Source organism: Equus quagga, unplaced genomic scaffold (genome assembly GCF_021613505.1).
Source record: "Equus quagga isolate Etosha38 unplaced genomic scaffold, UCLA_HA_Equagga_1.0 73442_RagTag, whole genome shotgun sequence".
Classification (NCBI taxonomy): Eukaryota; Metazoa; Chordata; class Mammalia; order Perissodactyla; family Equidae; genus Equus; species Equus quagga.
The window spans coordinates 6,269,564-6,296,333 of record NW_025802777.1 but is presented as its reverse complement, the minus strand read 5'-3'; the positions used below and the strand labels follow the sequence as shown (position 1 = coordinate 6,296,333).

The 26,770-nt window shown below is 48.4% G+C and overlaps 1 protein-coding gene across 1 annotated transcript in view; it reads right to left on the bottom strand.

Annotated features, from left to right (window-relative positions):
- Window positions 1-8,837: 8,837 nt before the first annotated feature.
- The window catches only part of LOC124234332 (vacuolar protein sorting-associated protein 26C), a 52,938-nt gene continuing 35,005 nt past the window's right edge, over window positions 8,838-26,770 (bottom strand). Inside the window, exons 3-8 of the mRNA XM_046651655.1 lie at window positions 26,065-26,214; window positions 21,101-21,181; window positions 17,381-17,455; window positions 13,688-13,838; window positions 13,278-13,430; window positions 8,838-10,249 (exon numbers count right to left, since the gene is read on the bottom strand). Of these exons, the coding sequence (XP_046507611.1) occupies window positions 10,167-10,249; window positions 13,278-13,430; window positions 13,688-13,838; window positions 17,381-17,455; window positions 21,101-21,181; window positions 26,065-26,214 (693 nt within the window). The 3' untranslated portion in view covers window positions 8,838-10,166. The remainder of the gene's footprint in view (window positions 10,250-13,277; window positions 13,431-13,687; window positions 13,839-17,380; window positions 17,456-21,100; window positions 21,182-26,064; window positions 26,215-26,770) is intronic.

The following is a 26,770-nucleotide window of genomic DNA, read 5'->3' as shown; positions in this document are numbered from 1 at the left end:
CCGCCCCGATTTTCTGGCCCTCACTTTGGAGATAAGAAAGCCTGGTGACGCTGGGCTGGACCCCCACAGGGAGCTCTTGTTCTCTGCCCTTTACCCCAGTTACTTCACCCCAGACCCCAAGTGGGCACGCAGGCCGAGAGTGACCCCTGAGAAGGAGGAGCAGTGACTCCTGAAACAGCCTGCGGGCGGGGGGATGGGGGGGTGGGGGTGGGTGGGGGGCAGGTGAGTCTCAGAGCAGGCCCCACCCCCAGGGGCCCCAGGGACTTGCACGCCCCTCTGAGGATGCCACAGGTCTTCCCGAAAAGTGCTCCAGGCCCACCCCCTGGTTTTACAGGAGAAACTGAGGCCTCGCAGCTTGAGGCAGAGTGGAACTAGAATCTGACTCTGGGGACCTCACATGGAGGTGGAAGTCCTCCTAGAAATCACTGACCCATCCCCTCCCTTGACAGATGGGGAAACCGAGAGCCCTCCTGATGGAGAACAAGAGGCATGTCACAGCAGCGCCCCCTCCTGAGATCGCCCCCACGGCACACGCGCACATTGGAAGAACCAGCCCTCTGTCCCTGTCCCTCTGGCCATTTAGGGAATTTAGTTCCCACTCTTATCTTCCTGGTGAATGCTCCAAAAATAAAAAACCTACAAACAAGCAAAAAATAGTACATATTCGCTGTCGGCCTGGTGCCGAGAACCCCAAGGATGTTTCCCTCCTTCATCGGGGGTCGTGAACAGGGTTGGTTTCAGCATTGGCCTACAAGTCAGAAGTAGTGCAAGGCCGCGACATCCGCTGCCGGCCGGGCGCGGAGCACTGGGAGGGCCGGGGGGCCTGTCCTCCACGTTCACCCCTCATCCTCGCCTCTCCCTCCCCCCCCAGGAGACGCAGACTCCCCGAGGCCAGGAGCTGTGTCTCCACAGCCCCCGCACAGTGCTCCTCCCCCGGCACTGCCCAGTTAGCGTCTGTGCGTGAAGGTGCCCCCTGCAACTGAAAACACTGCGGGTGTGCCAGTGAAGAGCTGCTGACGAAGGGCACCAGGACGTGAGGCAGAACGACCTTCAAACCTTAACAGGCCACTCCTGTCCAGCTACGCCCCACTGTTTCTGGCTTCAGAGTCTCGGCTCCTGCAGACTCCCAGGCGGGGGTGGCGGTGGCTTCCCCACACCGGCCGACCTCAGAACGCAGCAGTCAGTCAACCTTCGCGGAACGAACGGGTGGGGGGGAAAGGGTTATGCTCCACAACCGTGTGCACCAGCTCTTCACTCACCAGCCACTTAACTCGCGGGGCCCCTTGTTCAAAAATTAACAGTTTCAAGACAGCAACAGCGGAGCATTGAACTAAGCATGGGGCCTTTCCAAGCATGGGGCCCTGCCGCAGAGTGAATGCTGTGTCCCCCAAATCCACAGGTTGAAACCTCATGCCCAAGGTGATGATGGTATTAGGAGATGGGCCTTTGGGAGGTGATCAGTCACGAGAGCAAAGCCCTGGTGAACGGGATCGGTCCCTTATAAAACAGGCACGGAGAGCCCCCCAGCCCCTCCGCCACGTGAGGGCGCAGCAGGAAGGCTCTGACGGCGAACTGAGGGGTCCCCGGAACGCGACCATGCTGGACCTTGATCTTGGGCTTTCCAGCCTCCAGAACCAGGAGAAATAAGTTTCTGTTGTTTATAAGCTAAAAAGAAAAGTTTCACCATCCCACAGTTGTATGTTATCTGTCTCTTCTTCTGGTATTATTATGATGTCATCATTTACTGTCACATCTTTATACCTTTGGTATTTACTTCCTTTTGAGGTGATCACTGGCACTATATCACTGGTAATATAATTTTTAACACAACTTATTATCTATTCTTCTGCAACTGATTTGAAATGCCATTTTTACTTCGTGTTCCTTATCTCATCTATTAAATTCTTATATATATACCTGGGTCCAATGATGGATTTTATATTTGTTTGACTGACCTGTCGCTTTTGGCACCACTACCACACGGTTTTTATTTTTGTATCTTTTTAATACTATCTAATGTCTGGTTTGATACTACCTTTTATTTTTTCTTCATTTTCAAAATGTTATTGAATATTCTAACATACTTAGTCTTCCACATGAACTTTAGATCCAAAGAAAATATTACATTAAGATCTGTATAGAATAAGGTTAAATGTTAAAATTTAAAAATTAATTTGGGAACTGATATCTTTACAATTGAGTCTTTCTATATGGTAACATAGCATTTATCTCAATTTTAAAAAGTATTTCTAAATAATGTTGTATAGATGTCCTTAAATAGGTCTTGCATATGTCTTATTAACAAGTTTTGTTAAAATTATTCCTTGTATAATTTTCTTTTTCGAATAAAATTAAATTTATCAATGTTTCCTTCTTTTTTTTGAAAGCTGTTTTTATAGATCAATATATGTAACTGGCTATTTCATTGAATTGCCTTTACAGTTATAATAGTTTTTCTATTCAGTTGATTTTCTGGGATTTTGAGGTTTTCAACCATATTATCTGTTAATAATGATAATTTTATGTCTTCTTTTGCAATGTTTATACCTAATACAAGGAAGAGACATTCAGATTAGCTGAAGTGGAAAACAAAGTCGTTTGTTAAGGATGCATTTAGACAGGAAGGCAAAAGCTGCTGGGGATCCAAGGAAAGTCTAGGGCCTTCTCTCTCCTGGCCCCCGCTCACAGTCCCGGGGATCTCCCGCAGGCTGTGCACACGACCTGCACCCCTTTCCCTGAGCACGAACCATGGAAGGTTCCTGGGTTGGTTTATCGCTATGTCAGATGGAAGCATCTCGTGGGCAATCCTAGTGCAAGTACAATCAGTTAAACTCAGACTAGGAGGGTGTGTTTTGTTATAAGCACATATCACCATCACCATGAGGCTTCCTAGAGTGTTGAGCAAATCCCCCTCTTTTCCTATCCTACTGCATTGGCCAAAACTTCAACAGCAAATCTGAATAATTACTTGAAGAGCAGAAACTCTCTTGCTCTCAAAACTAACAAGATATTTTTTAACACTTTATTATGCCGGATATTTCCTATTAATTTTTGTAAATTCACTTTATTTTTTAAATTCTGTATTTCCCTAGTTTAATAAGAGTTTTTAAAAATCAAGAATAGATTCCTTGACCAATTGCTTTTTCTGAATATATAAAATTAGATGCAAAAATCCTCAATAAAATACTAGCAAACAAAATCTAGCAACATATAAAAAGGATTATACACCACTGCCAAGTGAGATTTATCACAGGAATGCAAGGTTGACTTAATATCTGAAAGTCAATTAATGTAGTACACCATATGAATGAAGGGCAAACCACAAGCTCATCTCAATACATGCAGAAAAAGCATGTGACAAAATACAACACCCTTTCATGATCAAAACATTCAATAAACTAGGGATAGAAGGGAACTTCCTCAACCTGATCAGAGCATCCATGAAAACCCCGTATCTGACATCATACTTCATGGTGAAAGACTGAAAGTTGCCCCAAGATCAGGAACAAGACAAGGATGTCTGCCCTCGCCACTTCATTCAACAGTGAACTAGAGGATCTAGCCAGGGCAATTAGGTAAAGAAAAGAAATAAAAGACATCCAGAGTGGAAAGGAAAAAGTTAAACTATCTCTATTTGCAGATGACATGATCTTGTATATAGAAAATCATAACGAATCTACAAAAAAAAAAAAGCCCTATTAGTGGTAATAAATGTCAGCAAGATTGCTGGAAAGAAAACAATATAAAAAATCAATTGTATTTCTATAACTAGCAATAAACGTGAAACTAAATTAAAATAATTCCATTTATAATAACACCAAAAAGAATAAAATAGTTGGAAATAAATTTAACAAAAGAAGTACAAGGCTTGTACACTGAAAACAATAAAACATGGTTGAAAGAAGTTAAACAAGGTCTAAATAAAAGGAAAGACATCTCAGGTTCATGGATTGGAAGGCTTAATATTGTTAAGATGATAATACTCCCCAAATAGATCTACCAATTCAATGCAGTCCCTATCAAAACCCCAGCTAGCTTTTTTGTAGAATTTGACAAGCCGATCCTAAAATTCACATGGAAATGCAAAGGACCCAGAATAGCCAAAACAATTTCAAAAATGAAGATAAAAGTTATAGGACTCACACTTCACAATTTTGAAACTTACGATAAAGCTACAAAAATCAAGACAGTGTGGTGCTGACATGAGAATAGACTTGAGAGTCCAGAAACCCATATATTTAGGATTTTTGTTACAACTGATTTTTGACAAGGGTGCCAAGACCATTCAATGGGGAAAAAAATAGTCTTTGACAAATTGTCCTGGGATAACTGGATATCCACATAGGAATGAAGTCAGATCCCTACCTCACATCATACAAAAAATTAACTCAAAATGGATCACAGACATAAATCTAATAGCTAAAACTATAAAACTCTTTTAGAAAACAAAGGAGTAAATCTCCCTTTCCTTTGGATTAGGCAATGGTTCCTTAGATGTGACACCAAAAGCTCAAGTGACAGAAGAAAAAATAGATCAACTGGACTACATCAAAATTTAAAACTTCTATGCTGCAAAATACACCATCAAGATGGTGAAAAGACAGTCCACAGACTGAGGGAAAATACTTGTAAGTCATATATCCGAAAAGGGACTTTCATCCAGAATATACAAAGAACTGTCATAACTCAATAATAAAAAGGCAAATAATCCAATTACATAATGGCCCAAAGATCTGAATAGACATTTCTCCAAAGATGAGATATAAATGGCCAATCAGCAGATGAAAAGATGTTCAGTATCCTCAGTCATTAGGGAAATGCAAATCAAAAATCTCAAGACACCACTTGACACCTACCAGACGGACACAATAAAAAAGATGGACAATAACAAGTGGGACAAGGAAGTGGAGAAAACAGAACCCTTGTGCCTTACTGGTGGGAATGTAAAATGGTGCAGATACTTTGGAAAACATTTTTGCAGTTCCTCAAAACATTAAACATAAGCCATCACGTGACCCTGAAACTCTATCCCTAGATGTATTTCTAAGAGAAATAAAAACTTATTTCCACACAAAAGCTTGTATATGAACGTTCCCAGCAGCATTCTTCTTAATACCCAAAAAGTGGAAACAGGTAAAATGTCTGTCAACTGATGAATGAACAAACGCAAATGGTCTATCTAGACAACGGAATGCTATTTGGCAATAAATAGTAATGAAGGACTGATACAGGTGAAATGTGGATGAACCTTAAATATCTGAGGCTAAGTTAAAGCAGCCAGTCACAAAGGACCCCACGTGCATGACTCCATTGCTATGAGATGTCACGACAGGGAGACCTATGGGGACAGACAGCACATCGCGTTTGCTTAGGGCTGAAGAAAGGAAGCAACTGCCTGCCAATGGGTTCAGGGTTTCTTTTTGGGGTGAAGAAAATGTTCTAAATTTAGGTTGTGGTGATGGTTCCACAACTCTGTGGATATACTAAAAACTATTGACTTGTACACTTTAAATGGGTGAATTTCATGGTCCGTGAATTATATCTCAATAAAGATGTTAAGGAAAAGAATAGCTATCGTCTGGGTATGACATCTGTGTATGATTCTCTCCTTTTGTATATGTCTGAAACTTCCAAAATAAAAGGTTAAAGTAAAAGAAGATATACCTTATGGCATCCATCAAGATGATCCTTAAAAGAGCTGGCACCCGGCCTTTTCTCTTTTTTCACTTTCATCCTTGCCCCCATCCATCCTGCTGCCTGGAATGCAGATGTGGTGACTGGAACTGGCTGCAACTATCTTAAACCATGAAGACAAGGGCCACGCCCTAGAGAAGTGAGCGGGGAGCAGCCTGGATTGCTGAGGATGTCATGGCTCTGAGCTGCCATGCCAGCTCTGCACTGTCTGCCTGTGGGCAGGTATGCGAGTCTTGGTTAAGCCACTCTAACTTTGGGTTTCCCTTACTCACAGCTAACCTAATCCCAACTGATATGTCAGATTTTTAGAACAGAGCTACACTGGCCACGTAAAATAAATCAGGAGGGTTCAAATCCTTCTCTATAGCCTGCAACAGTTTAAACAGCAGAGGAACTATCTGGTCCTTGAAGCTCACATAAAAACCTGCTGTAAAACCATCTGGGCCTGGCACCTTTTTAGGGCTCTTTGCCAATTTTTTCAGTTTCTTCCCTAAGGTATCATTTTATTCAGGTAGCCTACCTTTTCTGGAGTCACTTTGCATTTTATTGAAGTTTGCAGTTTATTAGCAGGGAAGGTACATACTGTAATATCATTCTCATCAAGCTGCTTTCAATCTTAAGTTATTACATATTTCTTTTTCTTTGTTTTGTTTTGTTCTATTAAAGATCTGCCATTGAAGTCTTTTCAAAGTACCAAATCATGGACTTAAAAATTTTCCAGGGTTTTTGCTTTCCTATCAGCTAATTCCTGCTTTTGTCACTAATTCTTTCCTCTTTGTTTTGTTGTTTTTCTAGACTTTTAATTTGAATGCCTAACTCAGTTTTCCTTCTCTGTGGTGTAGTAAGATCACTTAAGGCTATGAATTTTGCTCTGACTGCAGCACTGGCCATAATACAAAGCTCTTGCTATATGGTATGCTCATTCTCATTGTTTAAAAGGGTCTGTCAATGAAGTTTTGGTTTCCTCCTTGAAGAGTGTTATAACATTTACACGTGGTTATACTGGATTTTCCCCTTGGTAGTCATTTCTAATTTTACTGCACTACAGTAGAGTATGTGGCTCGGGCAACATGTGGCCACATGGACAAGTGCCTTTCCATCTACTGCAATTCCCTCCTCCATATATGGGGAGAATATCAGCTCCCTCCTCCTAGGGTCGCTACACAATGAAATAAAATAACCCACACATGGCACTGAGAGAACAGGGCCTGCTCCAGGATGACTGATGCTCATACAGCTCTCATTAGACCCACACCCATGGCTGGTATCTGTCAACACTGCAGCAACTTGGAGCTGCCAGAACTGAGCTCCGCTGAACAGGAGCAGCGAGTGGCCCGTCCCTCCAGAACAGGAGGGTTAGCCTCACTGTAGGTAGCACCTCCTGGCAAGTTTCAAGGACGTTTGCGAGCTGGCACCAGATAGCAGCTCTCCTCCCAAAATGTAGCGTGAAAGGGACGCACTACAGGTGTCAATACAGAATTCACTCTTGGTATTAAGTGGACACCTCTCTCTGGGAAAACCATAACTCTTTTTTGTTTTTTGAGACTAGCTCTGAGCTAACATCTGCCACCAATCCTCCTCTTCTTGCTGAGGAAGACTGGCCCTGAGCTAACATCCATGCCCATCTTCCTCTACTTTATATGTGGGACGCCTACCACAGCATGGCTTGACAAGCAATGCCATGTCCACACCCGGGATCCAAACTGGCAAACCCCAGGCCGGCGATGGGGAACGTGTGAACTTAACTGCTGCGCCACCAGGCCGGCCCCCATAACTCACTCTTTTTAATTATCTGAACAGTGAGTGATGGTGAAAACCAGCCCATTTTCCTTCCACTCTGGTCAGGGTTTCACTGGGTAGGGCTGGGTCCAGCTGGATTCTGGGGCCACTGGATGAGCAGCAATGGCCCCAGGGAATGCCGAGCCTACCCAGTCATGGCACTTGACCGGCTGGCTCCACGCAAGGTTCTGGACCTCTGAGAGTCCTGAAGTCAAGTCTTGGCTCAGAGGGTGGGCACAAAGATGTCCTTCTGCACGCGCACGGACCTCAGGCTCTCTGAGAGGCACCAGATGGGACCAGACCCCTGCACATGTGAACTCTTGCCCCTCTCATCACGAGCTCTATGGTGGGGCTGGGCTGCTGCAGCCAAGACCCCCAGCAATCCAGTGGCTTGAATACAAGTCCATGCCTTTCTCTCCCCTGTGACGATGACACAGGGTGGCAAGGTGAGCTGTTCTGCTCACACATTTGTTGTGCTCTGGCACAGTCCAGGCTGGGACACTGGCTTGTTCCTGGCCCAGCCATGGGAAGGGGTTGATGGGGTCCAGCCTCCAGTGGCCCACGTCCCCGTTGTCACATGACCACACCTGGCTGCAAGGGAGTCAGAAATAAGTCCCTAGCCAGGCAGGCATGGGTCATGGAAATACAACCTTATTTCTGAACAAGAAGGGGGATCAGAGAGGGACAGTGGAAGCACACGGGCAATCCGCTTCATCAATACATCACTGCTGGCACCTGAGGTAATCTCAGCGCCTCCAGTTTTTAAAGGGTGATTCACACTCGGCCTTGGGAATTACAAGACTCCAATGGTGAAGGTCAGGGTTCCACCACCTCCCACCAGAAGGTGGGCTCGGGACACAGACTCTCGATGAATTCAGGCCCGATGCTTCGGCTTTTTTTATCCTTTTCTGATTTACCTCTCCATCTTTACTGTGGAACTCACAATGCAGCTGAGAACCAGAGCCAGGTCCCATTTCTGCTGGAGCTCCGACAGCCAAAATGTGTTCCTGCCTAAATGGGCATTTCCAAAATACCACAGTTCTAGATTCACGGTTCAGACTTTCCTTCACCTCCCCTTCCTCTCCTCTCCTCTTGCTGTAAGGGGAGCATCTGACAACTGAGCTCGGACAGTGGACACCCCCGCTCCAGCCAGCGGGGCACAGAGGGGCAGCTGCTGCCCAAGATGCCCCGACATCTGCGTCTTCCTTAATCACTGACGGGGAGAGGAATCCGGCCAAGAGGGGGAAGGAAACGGCCTGCCCGAGGCCCTGGCCTGGGCCCCTCAGGGGCGGAAGAAATGACAAAGTTGGCCGGGTTGCTGGCAGCTCAGGTAATACTATTCCCTAAGGAGAGCACTCATCATGTTTACATGTTTACATCCATAAAACCGGTTTACTAAAAAAATTATATAGCAATATACAATCCGAACCTTTCTCAAAATTCTGTTTTTTTTACATTACAAATGATTTCTTTGAAACTTCCTAGAAGTTATGGCCTTTTTGTTTTTTTGTTTTCTGCTATCTAGTTTAAATACATCATCAAAGATAATTATTAACATCATGTGAGCATAAAAGACTTATCGACCAGAAACGTGTTCCCTGGGAACCAGCTTTGACACGACTCTGTGGGCAAGCTGTATCAGTTTCGCTGGTGCAGCCCTGGGCTACAGCGGCGCCTGGTCAGGTCTGTGGCCCTCGGCACCACCCGGCCCAAGGCTGTGCCAGGACAAGGGCAGCGCAGCCGGGCCGTGAGCAGGGTGCGTCTCGCCCACGTCTGCCCGGGAGGGCCTGTCAGGGAAGGGCAGGGAGCGGGCAGCACGCAGCTCATTTCCGAGGCCTGGCTGACTGTGGGCCGACAGGAACAATGGCAGGATCTGCAGGAAGGAATGTGTTGCAACAGGCTCGCCTCTCACCGTGACTCACAAGGGGGACAAGGAGAACCGGGCTCCAGGCCAAAGCCTGGGGGTGGGAGGCAGGCCAGTTCATCAAGGCCAGGGCATGCTCCTGGCACCAGCCAGCACACAGGGGTCTTCACCTACTGCCCTGGGCACAGGCCTCCTGCCACCCAGAACCCACCCAACAAGAGACACGGACATGCGGGTTTCCCCCTTACGCCACCTTACATTTAAATGTGTTCTGGAAATAGGGCAGCACACGGTTTTACACCAGCTCCTGAGCCTTCAGAATTACTCCAGCACCGCCATCGCCACCAAATCCCCTCGCTCCTAGCAGAGCAAGGAACACTTAGTCCAGTTCCCTCCAGGTTCTGAAGTCAGCATGAAAAATGGTACAGAACTACACAAGAGAGGGGGAAAAGTGCCCCGTTTCCAGGGGGTGCCACTCTGCACGCCTCCTCGGGGGTCACTGCAAACGTCACAAGCAACCAGCATGCTCGTCGCCATCCTGGGCTGTCGGGAGTCCCCTGGCCAGGCAGGGAGGGTTTCCTTTTCTCCCTGGAATCTCAACTACTGTCACACCGTGTTACTGACCCTCACGAGGGGCGGGGGAGTCAGGAGTGGCAGGAAACTTTGCTTTCTGGGAGATGATCTTGCCAGTGACAGGAAGCAGTCCTGATGAACCTCAAAGGAAAGGTCCGATGAGAGGCGCCCGTGCTGGGGAAAGGAGGAGGAGGGCTCTGCCACCTGCGAGTCCCGTCCATGCCCGCAGAGCCCGCAGGCAGAGGCCGCGCCCGGGCTACACCCTGCAGAGCTTCAGCGGGAAGTTCTCGGTGATGAGGTGGTCGGCGTGGAGCAGCACCACGATGTTCACCTCGAACTCTGAGGAGAGAAGGGTTGGGTTGATGTGCGCTGGCTCCCGCAGGGGAACAGGCGGACCACCGGGGCGCAGCCGGCTCTGCACGGAGGGGGCGCCGCGTGGGCGCCCCACTCCTGTCCCCGGCCGGCAGCCTGAGCTCCCCGAGACCCCGGGAGCCACTCCACTGGGGTCTGCCTGCCTCTGGTGCACTTGCTCCACACAAACCTGCCTTCTCACACGGGAGCAAGTTGCAAGGCATCAGCTTCCCCACCCACGCTCTCCTTATCCTTTGTCTTTACTAGAGAATCTTCCAGAATCCTTTCCATTCGTTTGTATTCTTTTGCTCTATTTTCACCTTTCCTACAGCTGTTAATGGAATCGCAGCCTCCAGGCTGGACCGCAGCAGCTCGGGTGCTCGCCTCCCACCCCAAGGGAGAGAGAACAGGCAGAGATGGCGCCGTTACTGGCCGGCCGTCCTTATCTGAAACCCCTGTTCAAATGCCCGCCTCCTACCTGTGGGCACACGAGGAGGCCTTGGTGACAGCAAAAGTGGGGTGTGTGTGAGGAGGGGGCCCCTGAAGACAGCGGCCACGTCCCAGGGGGAGGGGCTCTGAGGGCAGAGAGCGCAGGCGAAGGGAGGGGCTGGGGGGCAGCTCACTCGAGGCCCCACCTGTGGCTGGAGTCCCACATGTCCCCCCATGTGGCTGTCCAGCTTTGCCCAAGCGCCAGCCACCACGGGAGTCAGGCGGCAGCAGCGCCCAACTGTCACCTTCCTTTGATATCGTCAGAGCACTAGGACAGCCCCCAGGACCTTCCTGTTACCCTCCTCCTTCAGCCACCTCGTCGTCCTTCCCTGGATGGAGCACAGTTGGCTGGAGTGGACAGAGGGGACAGGCGGGCACTCGGGGCGCCAGTGCTGGCCTTCCTCAGGGCAGAGAACTCGGCAAAGCCCCGGCATCAAGCCACCAGTCCGCCCCAAACTCCCGGTGAGCTCCTGCTGGGGACGCTCTCCACCCACAGGTGACGTCCCAGTGGTCAGCACCAGCACAGGTGAAGGGGACACGCGCAGACACTGCTCCGACCTCAGGACACAGGGCTCGCCCACCTCCCAACCCGGAGGGGCCGATCCTCCCTGGGACACCGAGCCTGCCCTCAGCCAGCCCTGCGACAGCAAGCCCGGGACCCAGGAGAGGCTGCAGCGCTCACACAAAGGCCGCACGTCACCTCTTTTCTGTGGGGACTCCCATAAATGACAGCGTCTGGGGCTGTGCAAGCCCCAAACCAGACTCAGCACCAGACAGGGCACAAGGACAAGCGCATCCTGATGTCCTGGCTGAGGGACTGAGGGCGCTACCCACATGGAGGGACCAGAGGCTCCACGTGGCAGTGACGTGGGTGCTTTGTAAATCTCATAGGAATAACACACAAAAACCACAGTGTTTAACATTTAGCATAGCAGAAAAAATACCTTTCTGGACCTTTTTGAGGTTTATGTGGGAAAACCAAGTTATGAAATCAATAGACAAGCTCCTCCTCTTTAACTTAAAATCAAAGTATTCTGAAGTAAAAAATACCACCTTCGGGGCACAGTATGTGGTGTGCCAGGGAGCAAGACGCCGGCGGCCCTGGGGGCACCTCCACTGGGACCTGTGGTCTGGGGTGGGCCTGGGTGTCTGAGGGCACGTACTCTGCACTCCGGGCCCCTGGCGCCTCTGTGTCCTGTGGGCACACACCATCGATTCAACGACAATCATACACACGCTTTCGGAGATAAATCGTGGTACCTCAGCGTGTCGTAGATGTCAGCAGACTTGGCCGTCCTTTTGTGAGTCTGGCGAACGCTGAGTTGCTGCCCTCTCTGCTGACATGGGTGCCCTGACCCCACTGTGCTCTCCCTACAATGAGCATTTCAAATGAAGCACTCAGGGGCTCCACAAACATTAAACTGTGCCTCTAACCACCAGGTGCACGTGCTCCAGGAACACACTCCACACGGAGGCACAGAGAGTCCAACAAGCACCCAGCGACTCAGTGACAGACACGGCAACCCTTCCCGCTCCTAAACAAAGAGCACACACTCAACTGTGGTGACGCAACTGCTGACTTAAAATTTAAGTTACATTATCTAGAATTATGGAAAGTAAAATTATGGTCTAATTAAAAAAAGGATGCTCTCTGTACTAATAATAACGCACGTTAAAAGATTTAGGGGATTTAGGGGGAATATGACATGAATAAAACGTAATGGCCTCAGGGACCATCTTCCCATTTCTCAGTGAAGCACTTATAACAGCAGGAGCAATTACCAAAACCCCCTCATCACATCCATCTACCGAGGAGCCTCGGGCATGACTCAGAAGGTTGTCCCCGGAAAGTCCAGGGACACTTTCCGTGGTCTTTCCAATAAGTCTGCAGAACGTCGTGTCAGCGAGGGCAAAGTCCCTCGGGTCTGGCCCTCCTGTGTCCTTGGAGTGAGGGTTGCCCTCTCCACTGAACTTCATAAGCATGGCCATTTTATTAGGATGGATGCACCGTTAACATATTTTATAAGACTATTTAAAACCACGGAAATGTTCATGGCATAAAGTGAAGGGAGAAAAAGCAGGAAAGAAAGCCGTGTCTGTGACACGATTCGGATCTTGTGGTCAAACCGTCTACATGTGTCATGGCAGAGAATGACTAGGACCCTAAGCTGGTGGAACAAAAGCTTCATGGCGATTAATGTCCACACTGCACTGTCGCGTTCTGGGTCTCCCCTCCTCTGCCGATCGCAGGAGCCAACTTGACTTCCCCGTGCACACTGCTGGCTCGTCCCTCCTTATCGTCACCTGCCCTGGCCCACAGTGACATGGTTGCTGCCGTCTCCCTGTGTGACGACGCAAGTTCCTCGAGAGCCAGGTCACAGCAGCTTCTGCTGAGTGACTGAAGGACCTAGTGCTCTGAGCTGTGCCCGACCCAGACAAGTAAGTGTCCCCGACACTGTGTGGCCCCTTCTGCCCCCTTCACAGGAGAATCCCGCCAGGCCTGCGAGGGTGGGAGCAGCACACTTACCCACTTTGAAGTTGGTGGTCTCCAGCGTGGGACAGGTGAAGAGCCGGGGGAAGACCATGTATATGGGGACAGAGAGGCTCCGACAGACATCCCCATCGGCGATCTGAATGTTCTGAATCTCCGTGGCATCTCGCGCATAGCCTTCCGCACACCCTGCAGAAGTGAGAAGCATCCGTGGTCAGCAAACAGCCAACATGCAAGCTGATCCACAGGCCCGAGACTCCATGAGAACCCGTGTCCACATGCTCGCTGACTGCTCCCATTTGCTCTCAGGGTTCTGGGGGGTCCCCTTCCTTCCACGTCTCACTTCCCTCACACACACACTTCGTGGGATCAAGAGGCCTGCCTCCCTCTGTTCCACCCACAGCACATTAACCGCCGACTGCACGCAGCAGCTGGGCCTGACTTACCGCAGGTCTCCACGCGCACCAGCTGCAGCTCGATGCTCCTGATGGCGGCCTCCGAGCTCTCCACCACCAGCTCTCCTGTCAGTGGCTGTGTGATAACACAGTTGGTGGAGTTGAGATGTCCTCTGATGAGAAATTTAGGGAGCAAGGCCCTCTAGGACAAAACAAACACAAATACATCAGGAACGGAAGGTGCCAAGAGAAAGTACTCAATAGTCACTTTGGTACAAATAAAAACTGAAAACAGAGGCTGGCCCAGTGACTTAGTGGTTAAGTTCAGCCTGTTCCGCTTCACAGCCCAGGTCACAGGTTTGGATCCTGGGCGCGGCCCTACACCACTCATCCAGCTGCGCTGTGGCAGGGGCTCACAAATAAAAAGCAGAGGAAGACTGGCAACAGATGTTAGCTGAGGGCTAATTTTCCTCAGCAAAAACAAAACAAAACAAAGACACCAAACAAACAAAAAACAACTGAAAACAAAGTTGGATAATTTTTATAAAACCCATTGGGATGCTCTTTTACAAAATAGGAAGAATGGTCCAACAGTGCTTAGATCTTCTGTCAACTTAATTAACAGACTGAATTATTCCATTCAGTCTACAGACATAAGGCACCTGACGGACACTGCCTGTAGAGAAGGACCAGCTCTTTCTCAGAATCATCCGAATTGCCTAGATCAGATCTGGAAAGCCCCTTCTCGCCAAAGAATGTGACATAAGAAAGTCTGAGGAAGTTGCCAACAGTGTTTAAGGACAACCAATCACACACACACACACAACATTTAAAAAGATAATCAATTTTGAAATATTCCCAATGATGCAATTTTGAAAAGCCAAGACAGTTATTTTATTTCAAGGAAATTTACAGAGAACAATGTTCTTTAATGCTCGCCTAAAAGCCTGTGGAGCGTCTCTCTGCAGACAGAGGAAACTGGGCACAGTGAGTGGGGTGCTCCTGCGGGACAGAGACCGGCAGTTATGGACCACGCTTCTCGCAGCCTTGACCTCGCTGCGTCCCCGTGACTGAAGGTAAAGAAAGCTTAAACACCACTGTCCAAGAGAGGCACAAGGTAAGCCACAAAACACGTAATCTAAAATTTTCTAGGAGCCACATTTAAAAAAGTAAAAGGAAACAGGTAAAATTAGCCAATATATCCAAAATATTATCACTTCCACATATAATCACTATTAAAAGATTATGAGTGGTGTTTCACATCCTCTTTTTCACACTGAGTCTCTGAAATCCAGTCAGCGTCTTCTGCTTACAGCGCATCTCAGTTCACACCAGCCACATCTCAAGTGTCGGTGGTCACATGTGGCTGATGCCACCATACTGGACAGCGCTGAAAAGCAAGGTGCTCCGTCCTGGTGGGCCCCAGAGGCAGAGAACTCTAAAAAAGTTTTGATTTAAGACAGAATTCTAAAAATAACTAAAAGTAAAAGAAGCTATTAGTTTAGAAAAATAGAAAGCAGTAGCAGTCTACATTAAAATCCTTTTAGGCAGCTGATGAAAAATCTCACGTCCAGCTGTAGACACTGACCAACATCCATCTCACCTCTCCTCCCACTGACAGGACCACAAATAAGCCTGCGCCCGGCAAAGCGACGCGGAACGCCTTCCGGAGACGCCCCCGTGAAGCATTCTGTGCGATGGAAGGGGACGGAGACAGGGAAGCTCGTGAGGGCCCAGGGGACCACACCTACAGCTGGCGGAGAGAGGTCTGCGAGCAAGGGTTCCCACAGCGCCTGGGTAGCCCCGAGATAGAGGCGGGGGCCACCCAGGAAGGGCAGGGGCGGACAGTCGCAGGTAACACATCAGAGGGTGGCCAAACTGGCCGTGTGCAGCCCCAGGAGTCAGCGCCTGCCCCAGGCTGGCACCACAGCTTCCCTCGAGGGGGACTTCCCACCGAGGAGGCTCCCAAAGCAGGCTGGGCAAGGCAGGGCAAGTGTCCCAAGTCATTTATGGCCCCAGTGCAGGACAGCGAGCCCCCAGACCCAGAAGACAGGCTGCCCACACCCCGTAAAAGAAAGCACCCAGGGTTGAATGCCTCCTCCCGCTGCACGACACTCAAGGCAAGGCTGCTCTGGTCAGATGCGCTCACAATCAGAGGAACAGACTCTCACTGGGGCTAAAGCGAGAGTCCAGTTACCAAGACCATACGCATTAGATCCGCACCTATACACGTAAACTGACAACCAGGAACTAATCAACGCTTGAGGAAAATAAAAGCATGAAAAAGAGGCATACACTCAACACACATTAGAGCCAGCCCCCTCAGAGACAGCATCCATACAGGAACAGAGATGGAGGGCACTGTGTCTGGGATAAAAGAACGGCGATCTTGAAAAAGAAATCATGCTTCGAAGTGAAGTGAACAGGTGAACACACGGGCTACGTACTCTCTGAAGACACATTAGTGAGCTTATAGGTGAAGCCAACGGGTTCTCCTATGATGCACCCAAGAAATAATACAAGAGAAGTTCACGGAGCTGAAGAAGGTTCAGCCTTCAGAACGAACTAAAGGGACCACCCAATGCCGGGCATGCTGACAAAATAAGGATCCAGCCCTGGGCAAGTGCTTTGAAATTTTAGAACATGAAGGGTGGGAGATCTTGGAAGTTTTTTGTCGGGGAGGGGAGAGAGAGAGAAGAAACAGATGAGCACACACATTTGAGAATCAGATCGGCCTCAGTATGATGAGGCACCAGAAAGCCAGGGAGCTGTCTTTCAAAGTTCTAAGGGCAAATGATATTAGAGCTAGAATTTTCTACCTAACAAGCTAGGATTCAAGTGTGACATCAAAGTAAGATATTTTTCAGACACTCAAGGATTTTAAGTTCACTCTTTACCCTTTCTGAAAGAATGACAGTAGGATGTATTCCAGCTAAACAAAAAATAAATCAAAGAAGAAAACATAAGCAAGTGAAAACAATGGTGAGCAATGAATGTGGTAAAACTTAACGGTTAACGCTGGATAATATGACTATGATACTTCAGGCAACTATTAAGAAATGGTTTCTAAGCCAATAAAGGCTTAACATTTGGAAAAATAAATGACAAACCAGAACTTAGATTTCAGATGACTTCAACAAATGGGGGGAGTGTGATAGGAGAAAAATGCAAAAATGTTACAAACCTTGGGCCAGAAGGTACTTATTCTCAATGCTTACAATTGTCTTAAACTTATAATGGTCTACGTATGTTTGAACACTTAAGGGTAACTACTAGGAAAGTAACACCAGCAGCGTTACCCATGTGGACAGGTTTCAGCGGAGCTTCCAGACTAAGACAGATGAGGAAGAAGGACCTGGCCGCCCACATCTGAAACACTGGCCCTGAGAGCCCTGTTAACAGCAGAGCACAGTCTGCCACAGTCCCGGAAGGGGAGAGGATGGCGCAGAAAGACCTGGCAGGGTTCCGCTGTGCTGTGCACAGAGTTGCTAGGAGCCAGAATCGACTCAACGGCACTAACAACAAACTAGGAAAGTAGAAATAGGATGTTAGAGAAAAAAGGAGCAAACAACAATATAAACAGAAAAAACCCCACAACCCTCACAAACCTAATCACTCAGACAAAAGGCAGGGAAAAAAGAATAATTCCATGCCCAAATAGAGAACACGGGGCAACAGTCTGTCAGGGGCACATGGTTTCTAAGAAAACACCCGGCAGGCATTGGAGCATGAGGCACACGTTACCTCTTTGACGTTCTGCAGGGTTTCAGGTGTGATGGTGAAATCCACGGGGCTCGGGGTCAGTTTCCCCTTCTGAGGCTGAAACGGGAGGAAAACCAAAATCAGCTGCTTGAGGGCCAACAGTTCCACAGTCAGACTCCTCTTTCTCTTTTTTTTTTTAAAGATTGGCACCTAGGCTAACAACTGTTGCCAATCTTCTTTTTTTTTTTTTAAGGATTGGCACCTGGGCTAACAACTGTTACCAACTTTTTTTTTTCTGCTTTATTTCCCAACCCCCGCCCCCGGTACATAGTTGTATATCCTAGTTGCAGGTCCTTCTAGTTGTGGGATGTGGCACGCCGCCTCACTGTGGCCTGACGAGCGGTGCCATGTCCACGCCCAGGATCCGAACCCTGGGCCGCCGAGGCGGAGCGCGCGAACTTAACCACTCGGCCACGGAGCCGGCCCCCAGACTCCTCTTTCTCTTAAAGGAATGAAGAGGAGCATAACGAGCCAGGAAGAACCGGTACCCAGAGGCAGGATGCCTGGTTCTAAACACAGCTCTGCCAACAACAATGTGCAGTTCTCTGTCAAATTTCTTCATCCCCCTGACTCAGTTTCCTCGTCTGTAAAATGAGGGGATAGACTTCTTAGTCTCTAAGGTCCCTTTCAGGTGCAGAATTTAAAAATTAGACCTAAAAGGGGCCAGCCTGGTAGCGTAGTAAAGTTTGCATGCTCTGCTTTGGCGGTCCAGGGTTCACAGATCAGGATCCTGGGCACGGACCTAGCACTGCTCGTCAAGCCATGCTGTAGGAGTGTCCCACATAAAACAGAGGAAGATTGGTACAGATGTTAACTCGGGGCCAATCTTCCTCAGGAAAACAAAAAAAATTAGACCTAAGAAACAGAATAGTATTGCTGGGAGATAGGTATCTTAAACCTGGCTTTTAGAATGAGAGCTAACACCAGAGTGTCTCAGTGTGCCACTGAATCTGCACGATGACCCTCTGGGGTGCTATGACTGTCACTGGTCCCACTTCACAGAGGAGAACAGTGGGGCGCAGAGGGCCTCAATGGCTTGCTCAAGCAAGTGGCAGAGGCGGGACTCAAACCCAGGTGGTCTGGCTCCACCAGCAGGGCTGTCAGCCACTGAGCTACACAGCTGTCTATCTGCAAGAATCACACCTATAAATTAATGAATTAGAAATGTCACCATAATTAATTAACAACGATCATCTCCACATTACGTAACTGCAGAACCCACCAACATAGCCAAGCTTCGCCAGGGCCTGCCTGGCATCTTTACTCAGGGGCCAGGATCCAAAGGCCACGGATGCCAGAGGGCAGGGGGGCCGTGGGGGAGGAAGGGCACTGACCAATCCGCCAACTCCACTCACTGACCAGAAGCTTCTTCTCGGGACCACTCTTCTTGGAGATACTCTTTTTATGAACAGGTTCATGAGCACACTCTTTAGTGAATATACTCCTCCTTCAGAATGTAAGGAACATTTAACGTGTTGTCAACTACAGGTCACAGTGCGGTCTGGCCTTCCCGTGAAATCACTCGCAGGGAACACAGCCTTGCAAGCCGAGTGTTGACACAGCACCGGGAGCAGGGGGAAGCCCCACGGGCTCTGCCGTGGCCGCCTACCCTGAGGGGAGCTGACCAACAAGGGGCTGCGCAGTCATGACCAGGCTGTGGGTGGGGGCCCTAGGCTGGGGCCTGGCTCTGGGCAGGGGGCTGAATTTGGGCTCGTTCTTCTTCACAAAGTTGTAGACTCTTGTTATTAAGGACATAAAAGGGTATTATGTCTTTTATAGGTAATAATCTACATTAAAAAAATTTTTTTGCTTCAGTTTGAAGACTTTTGACGGAACAAAGGAAAATATTCATCAAAATCACATAACTTTGAAAAAAGATAAATATTTTTTCATATTTTACACAAATTTATATATTTTATCACTAAAAGAGACACTTCAAACACCGTGATTAAAAATTTATAAAGAGGGAAGCTACAACTGTTAGAAGTCCTAAAAAGTCAAAAAAATGACACAAATAAAGGACATCAGTGATTTTGCCAATCTTATGCACAAGAGACTTAAGACTTACATTTTTACCTTTTTTGTGTGAGGAAGATTGTCCCTGAGCTAACATCTGTGCCAGTCTTCCTCTATTTTATGTGGGATGCCTCCACAGCATGGCTTGATGAGCAGTGATAGGTCTGCACCTGGTATCTGAACCTGCAAACCCTGGGCCACCGAAGCAGAGTGTGCAAACTTCACCACCACGCCACTGGGCTGGCCCCAAGACCTACATTTTTACTTTTTAATCACTATTAAAAGATACTCATGGACACTTCATAATAGTGTAAAGGAAACGCAACTGCAAATTTTCCATAAAAATTAACTGCATCACAATGTAGTTTATTACATTGGCAAAGGCGTGGGACACGTGTGAGCCCCTGGCCGCCATGTCCTGCTCATGGCACTCAAGCTGTGGGCTGCACTATGTAACGAGCCAGGAAAGCCGTGGCCTTGCTGGCTGTGCAGTCCAGGTGACGCGGTGACACGGGCTCAGGCCCCTGGAATCCACACGCTCACAGAGGGCAGGTCTCTTTCAGCTCTGTGAGGCCCTCAGGAGCGGCGTTTCCGAGTCAGCCCAGGAGGATGCCTGGCAGCAGCCGCAGGCCCGCTAGGTGCTCTGGTACCACTCTCAGCCACCGCATCCAGGCTCCACGTGCCTGAACACCTCCAGGAACCCCAGTTTTGCTAACTTCTGTCCCTGAACTGCTGAGACTCAAATTGAAGCCAGAGGTACCAGAGGCTGAGTCTAGGGAGCTGGTCAAGGGAGGGAACCAGGCCACAGCAGAACCGGGAAGGAGGGGCAGGACCGGCCCTGAACCAGAGGCCGTCCAGTGAGCGTGCAGCACAGGGAAGGGAAGGCCCAGGCATGGCAGCAGCAGGGATACAGGACCCGGAAAGGCCCAAGAGACACGAGGAATCAACGGTTATCAGCGTGAGTATCTGTCACCAAAGTGTCACACCGAGGGCAGGCACTGCCAGTCACTCCTAGGGTTCTGCATGATGACCAAGGAATAGCAGGGAGGGGCTGCAGAGGACTCTGAATCCGCCATGAATTCACTTGGAGCCCCTGCAGTGGTAGGGGAGGGGATCCAGTCCCCTAAGTTGGCATGTGAAAGGAATTTTTAAAGAACATTTTGTCACTGCGAAATATTAGCAAAAGGTGTTGTGAGAGGCAACCCACCCTGGCCCTGAGTGTCCCTGTATGTTTGTGCTGGGGATGCCACAATTGTGAGGCCCTGACCATTCTTTACCCGGGCCTGGCCATCTCTGAGCTGTGTTGGCTGTAGCAACCTTGAGGGAGGAGGTGATGTCTCCCTCCGGGCAAAGAGCAGGCTTGCTCACTGCTTGCTATAACAAAGGTGGGCTCCCCAGCTTGGTGCTCCTCAGCCAAGGCATGAACCCCCTCAGGTCCAGTGTCATTTGGGCCTGTGGCATCACCCTGTGGGACTCTGGGCCCAAGGGAATGATGCACATGCTGATGCTCACACTGCTTGCTATGCCAGGAGAAACCAGGTCCCTTGTCTCTGACCCAGAGTCTCGTGTCTCTCAGCAGCCACAGAACAGTAACAGGCTAACTTATTAGCCTGTAAGTAGGGTAAACTCCCCGACCCCACAGAAGAGTCCTAGTATTAAGGCCCCGAGCCCCCAAGCACAGCTTACAGCAGAGTGAACGATGAATTCACAGGTCTTTGTCAAGTCCTTGGCCAGCAGAGACCGCTTCATGTCACAGCGCAGGGTGTACTAGAGGGAGAAGTTGGAGAAGAAAAGGTCATTTTAACGCGATTTGCTTTCATCTTGGAATTATATTCAGAGAGGCAAGTCAGTCAATATTTTAGGGAAACTGTCCAATTAATGTATTATAGGAAATGAATATACATAATGGGGGGGGGTTACGGCTCAAAATAAACGCTTTTCTACAAAAAAACAAAAACCAAAAAACACTTTAAGGTTGTTCCTCAGCCTAGTCCCACAGCCGTCCTGTAGCTGGACCCACTGGAACACAGGTGCAGGGTCTTACCTGGAACCCAGAAAAAGACCAGACCGGCGGAAGAGAAAGAACATGCACTTAGGAGAAGCTAGCTCAAATCCAGTTATCTGTCTTACTGTGTGAGCCCAGACAAACAACAACTTCTCTGATCTTTGGCTTCCCGCCCCGTGGAATGGGGATATTAAACCTGCCTTCAGCGAGAATCAAATGAGACCACATGTGAAAAGCATTTAGTGCAGGGCCTGGCAGCTCTTGATAAAACAGCACCTGTTTTGTTGTAAGGATTAGAAAACCTATGTTGCAAGGACTAGAAATGGCTGGAACAGCATCTGGCACTTCAGAGACCAACTGGAGCAAGTTGCTCTCCGCTCCCTCTCACTGCCGAGGGCTCCGTGCACACAGCCTGGCACGTGGCGTGGGCGGGGGGGGGGGGGGGACTCAGTCACACCCTGCCCTCGGGGCATCTGTGCACTGAAGGCAAGTTACACGCAGTAACAAGGTCCAGAGACCGGCACTCCAGGACATCTCAGAACTAGCTCCTCACATTTTAACCTTAAGAAGGAATAACAAAGGGACAGTCTTTTTTCAAATTTTTATTTTGGAAAATTCAAACATATACAAAGGCAAAGAAGAGTGAAAGGAAGCCCCACATCCCATCAGCCAACGCCCCCATGGTCAGCTCGGGGCTGATCTGATTCAACTACTCTTCCCTCAGTGCGCCCCACGCCCCATCGGCCAATACACAGACGGATCCTGCGTGCACAATAAAGTGCACAGGGAAGTAACGCATCTTGCTTTTAACAGCCGCATTCGATTTCTCTGCTGTCCCCACGCTGTTTTTCTGAACGAGCCACTGCCGGTGCGCTGCCGCAAGGTGGGCCCTGCCTCCCCGAGGGAGAGCCCCACAGCAGAGCCGGTCACTGAGTGAAGCAGGCTCCGACCGGAGACTGTTCTCACAGCCCCGTCCACGCGCCCAGAGACTGGCAACAAAACTCCACAGCATGGTCACTGTCTTAATGCTAATCTCAAAAAAATCGCATAACCTGTGTTTAATAAAGTTAGCTGCTATTTTAATCACCCAGGAAAAACTTCTGAATTACATTAAAAATAATTTATATAACTGGGACTATATGCATACTTGAATCAAGAAGCTACATTATTATCAACAACCTGTCTACATTAAACAAGAAGTTACTAGATATTTAAGGTACCACTTTTAAAACATTAAAAAAATTTTTTTTTTAAATAATCATCCCTTGTGTGCAAGGATCTTTTTTTATATATATTCTCTATGGAGATTTCAATCTGGTGTCCCCGAGCAGCTACGCTCAGTGGGGGCTGGGCTACTATACATGTATATGTATGTCTATGTGTGCATTACGTATGTATACATACATATCGTCCTCTTCCTGTACACCCCACACGCGGTCTAGAGGGGGCAGTATTTTGTTCCGCCTTGCCTGGTCTCTGATTCGTCTCCTGATGGGAACTTCCCATTAGTCTCCAGGTGCAGGCAGGGCTGACCTCCCCGGCCCAGACCTGGGTGTAGAAGTGACCAGTAAGCCCAGACTGGCGCTGGGACTACAGGAAAGAATCCCTTCTGCTGGGGTTGCCAACCCAGTGGACTGTAAGCCCTGCAGCCACTGGCTGGCCGCCAGCTCCGCCATGGCAAGGGGAGAGGCTGCCCAAGGCTGCAGCCGGCACAGAAGAAAGCCAGCCGGAGACAGGACTGGGGTCCGCCCCGGCCTCGACATGCCCCTGGAGTTGCTAGGCCTAAGGTCCAACACCCCTTTTTTGGCTAAGTCAATTTGGGTTGGATTTTTATAACTTGCAAACAAAAGGATGTGAATACAGGCATCAACTTTTGGTCACTAGATGTTTTTTAGGTGTGAAAGCAATAATTAGTAATATAAGCCAGTCGGTGATAAGTGAGGGAGGGTAGAAAAGAGGAAAACACTGACATTATGTTCTAGGAATTGGGTAAGTTCCCTCCCGTGTACTTTCTCAATCCTAACAACACAAAAATAAGAACTGTTAGGATATCATCAGGACAGTCAGCATTAATTCATTTACTCAATCACTCACCAAACATTACCTGGCACATCCTCTGTGCCAGCTGCTATGCTAACGAAGCACTTCACGCCAAGACCTCATCAACCCTCCAGGAGCTGAGGTCAGGCAGGCTGCTCCGGGTCACAGAGGTGGGATTGGAATTTACACCTGCCAGCTGCCAGAACCCATGCTCTGAACCTGTACGTAACACTGTAGTTCAAGCCCAGATCTGTCTGCCGCAGAGCCCCGGATCTTTTCACTTTATCGTGATCTCTCCCAGTTACTAAGGAGCCAGCCAGGTGGTGTGAGCTACAGGAGGTCAGAGGGGTCTGGAGGGCCAGGCTTGAGCAGGGCGCCAACAGGAAGTGCAAGATGCAGTCTTGTCGACTGTCAGTAAACACAATATCAACAGGAACAAAGAAAGAAGATGCCTGTCTAGATTTAAAGCAGACTCCTAAGAAGGATATTTTTAACTGTGAGAAAGCATGACTAGCATCTTATAAACTAATTCTGAAGACACAATGCCAGCAGACGTGTTGGTGCTGCTCTATTCTGTGTGACAGTATGGAATCTTGCTAGTACAGCCACAAGAGTAAAATGAACATAATAAAACTTGCCTACAATTTAAATAACTTTTAAAAAAATAGTTGCACAAAAGACAACTAGAAAAGACTGACAGATTCTTGAGTGCACTGTGTAATAATAAAAATGAGAAATGAATGCAACATGATGGAGAAGAAGACACGTGAACATCATCAGGCCCTCCATCACCCAGACACTGCAAGTTGGTGATTTCATACTGGCTACATTTTAAATCCTTTCCTCTGTCTTATGATTTTTACATTATGTTACTATCAAACAATTTAAATTACAAATGTAAAATGTCTTTGTTGCCATATAATTTTTTTTTTGGCTGAGGAAGATTAGCCCTGAGTTAACATCTGTGCCAATCTTCCTCTACTTTGTACGTGGGTCACCTCCACAGCATGGCTGTCAAGTGGTGTAGGTCCGTGCCCAGCATCCGAACCCGCGAAACCCGGGGCCGCCGAAGCAGAGCACACGAACTTAACCACTCGGCCATGGGGATGGCCCCTCCTATTGCATTTGAAATAGTTTCCAATTTACACACAGCTATGTGGGAACACAAGTACACAAGTTTTGTATGGATACCTAGGCATACAGCCTTTCTTGGCAATATTTGGAAAAGGATGAGATTTCCAATTTTATTTCAAACATACTAATCTTTTAACAAGAATGATAAACATAGGGGAAAGCAACAAGAAGTATGATGAGTGAAAATCTGAGATTATTCTGTTCAGTTTCTAACGAACGTATGCTGGTATTATTAAATAAACAGTACTAAAGAACTACTGTGTGGGTAATGTAAGTTAATGCTGATTCTGGAAAGAGAATAAAAATAATTTTCAAGTGAAACGTTTGAGATATTTTCAGTCTTGCTAAAAGGGCGTTTTTCATTTACCTTCTTTCATGGTGAAGGTATTTCCACCCTACAAAGCTGGTCAGAGCACATATGTGTGGACATCAGCGACCTGTATGTCTACGCAAGCTGCTCCCTTTGAACCTAGATGCTCACCCAATCATCACTGTTACTGCCCAAGGGCTGTCCAAGGCCTTCAGTGCATATACTGCCTGAAACAGGTGCACCAATAATAAAGGCCTAGAAATGTTTTTTTCTTTACACAGACATGCACTGCAATAGAGTACATCATACCACACGGGTTTCTTCTTGACAGATCTTTCAGGCAATTCATAAAACTTACAGACAAACCTCTGGTTAAACTCTCTCAAGTGTTTTGAGGATTTCTATTTTAAAAGTGCCATATTTTAAGCAGGGGAATTGTCTCTACCAAGACAAAATGATCAGCTAAAACTTAATAAATCAGAAAGTTCCTAACTTTAGCCCTCTTGCACATACGTAAGACAAAATAGTTCTGCCTCCTCTGGCGAGGGGAACCGCTACAGGCTGGACACACAAAAGTACCTTTCTTTCCACTGAACACAGGAAAAGGCTCTCTTTCTCTCGCTCTGAGTCATGACTCCAAACTGCGCCCGAGACAACAATAGCAACTGTGGAAGGGGCCTGCCCAGCAGAGGTAGACGGGAAGTCATAAATTCACTTCCCCTCACTCACGAGGTTTGTTCAAGAAAACACACAAGCCTGTGTTAAAGTAGCAGCCTTTGGTATTAAACAGAGATGTTTATACATATAAAACAGACAAGTCAGTGCCGGTGCCAGAGAGAAGTGCGGGCCTATCTGTGGCCAACAATAAAAGTCCCCTCACAGGCCCCCCATGTGGCCTGAACAGAGCCCAAAGGAAACAAAGCAATTTTTAAAAAGAAGTTACAGCGTGGGTCCTCCAGGATTCCTATCAAAAATAACGCTCACACATGACATGAGTTCTGCAGGGCAAAATGAGAAATCACCACAGAGTGTCCGTGGGAGAGCTCAGCAATAATGACAGAGTTCAATTCTCGGGTCCACATATTAGCTCTCAGTGAAAGAGAGACCCAGCTGTTCTGTAGAAGGAGGTTATGCAGTCAACGCATGGGGCGGGAAACTCACCTGAATGTTGACAAAAACGCCGTGGTAAGTCTCATACAGAACCTTGTTCCCCTTCACGTGCAGAGGAAACTCAAAAGGAATCTCTGTTTTGCCGGGGGGGAATTTCCCTGGCTTCACCATTTCGATGGTGCTGTTGATGATCTGGATAGGCTGCAAAGAAAAATCAGCTCAGCCCACAACACGCACTGTGAGATGCACTTTCAAATCTCTCCCGAAACACACCATATCCCAAGCCCTGGCATGCTACCATCATGGTGTCTTGGGCAGCACAGAGCTGGAGATGAATGGCGAGTCGGTTCAAGTCTTTGGCACAAGAATGGCTCACTGACCGTATTGGATGCTTAGGTGTTTGGTGCACAGTAGGAAGTAAACCGCTATTTCCCTCTCCTCTCCCCAGACACCTCAGTTAACTGTCCCACCGACCCTCCCGGCAGGCACCCCATCTTCAGAAGGAAGACGTGGATGAGGCACAGTGGAGGTACTTGACGAGGAGGGCTGCCATCTGAACCCACGCTCCTCCTCACCGGCCTGCGTCTTCTTGGCTCATGCCACTCCAGATGGCATCAGCCTCCTGGGGGCCTGAACACCGCCAGCCTCGTGGGGCCAAGCAGGGCCTCTGTTCAGCCCTGGGCAGGCCTCGGCTGGGGCTCCAGGGAGGGAGATGGTACTAACATTTGGGACCTGCCTAAAAGGCGGGTAGCACACC